Raw genomic sequence first — 1535 nt, 5'->3', positions numbered from 1 at the left:
ACCGCGGCCCATTGACCCATTTATCATTTTAGGATAGTGCCGGTATTTTTAGATTGAACTATTTCAGGGACCCGGCATGAATCCAGGAATTTGTTGAAATAGGTGAGTGGTAACTACACACTCAGTCCGAAATAAACCATTCATTGGTGAGACAGGTAAGGAGTTGAAACCTTAAACGTCTGCCATAGTTTCGTACCTTCAAGGGGCTTATTCTAGTAGGTCCGAAATTATTTTAGATCCTCATAATTTCTATTCCCTGCGTTTATAATGCCTAATCCTGAGCATGCTACATCTTCTTTAGCCTCGCAAATTTCTTTCCAAAGGTGGGTTGAAACGTGAAAGATATGAATGAAAATTCCTCCTTGAATATAAGAGAACCGGTATTGACTTGAATGGAGATGGATTAAAAATAATTTCCTCTCTGCATTTTCAAATCCACGAAGAGTATCAATTGTAATTACTAAAGCTCAGAATTAAAACTGAAGGGCTACTCTCTGGCGCCACCTGGCCAAATCATTTATAATCATAAAACAATAAATTATAATAAAATACTATAATCAAATTTAGTTCTTTTGAACATTTTTCTATCAATATTTTTGAACAATATTGTAAAATAAGTTTGACATTTTTTTATTAATTAATTAATTTTCAATTTTACTATATAACCTATGTGTTAAACCTTCTAATTTTAATTATTATTACTTTTTGCAAATCTCTGCCCCATTTTGTAACAATATACGAGGGCTGTCCGCAAAGTATCCGACCTATCTCGATTTCTTGGCGCTTGATTTTTTCTTCGTCATCCGTGGGGTGGCATCCTTCAAAGTAGTCCCCATTTGATTGAACAAGATGCTTATATCGATGTTTCCACTTATTAAAGCACACACACGTGTGATTCCCAAACTCTTGGTTAAAATTCGCCAAACAGTACTTTTTGATATTCCAAGTTCATCTTCTAGTTCTCTCACAGTCAAACGACGATCTTGTTCAACTGCGACACGCACACGCTCGACATTATCCGAGGATGTGCCCGTCGGAGGTCGGCCAGAACGAGGATCACTCTCAACAGATCTGCGGCCACTTTTGAACCGCCTATACCACTCTTTCATTTGTGATTGGTCCATACACTCATCTTTAAAGGCCTTTTGCAACATTTCAATAGTTTTCGCACAACTTTTACCGAGATTAAAGCAAGATTTTATGCAAATTCGCTGTTCGGTTCGTTCTGCCATTTTTAGCAATAAACGAATTGCGACGAACGCAAAAAATTCAATGTAAACAAATACACGCTGCGCTGGAATTAAGTCGTTTTATCGGTATCTCGGGCTACTGACGAGAAGGTAGGAGTTGCTGGTGACGTTCGTACCCTCTAGAGGTTGCCTGAGTCTTTCCGCGCGAAGACATGAACGTTGGTCAGATACTTTTGGAACAGTCCTCGTACGTATAGAAAGGAAATCAGAGTATGAGCATTTATATCTATTTATTATTGTTATATTCCTTTTGTGAAAAATGTTCTCGTGTAAACCCGGTTCTTC

General features: G+C 37.9%; 1 protein-coding gene across 1 annotated transcript; it reads right to left on the bottom strand.

Moving 5' to 3' along the window:
• Positions 1 to 764: 764 nt before the first annotated feature.
• On the bottom strand, positions 765 to 1232 carry LOC117177454 (protein GVQW3-like). Its single transcript, XM_033368159.1, has one exon. The coding sequence runs from the start codon at positions 1230 to 1232 to the stop codon at positions 765 to 767; it is 468 nt and encodes a 155-aa protein (XP_033224050.1).
• Between the last annotated feature and the right edge of the window lie 303 nt (positions 1233 to 1535).

Source organism: Belonocnema kinseyi, chromosome 1 (assembly GCF_010883055.1).
Source record: "Belonocnema kinseyi isolate 2016_QV_RU_SX_M_011 chromosome 1, B_treatae_v1, whole genome shotgun sequence".
NCBI lineage: Eukaryota > Metazoa > Arthropoda > Insecta > Hymenoptera > Cynipidae > Belonocnema > Belonocnema kinseyi.
The sequence above is the reverse complement of the archived record's forward strand: the minus strand, read 5'-3'. Positions and strand labels throughout refer to the sequence as shown.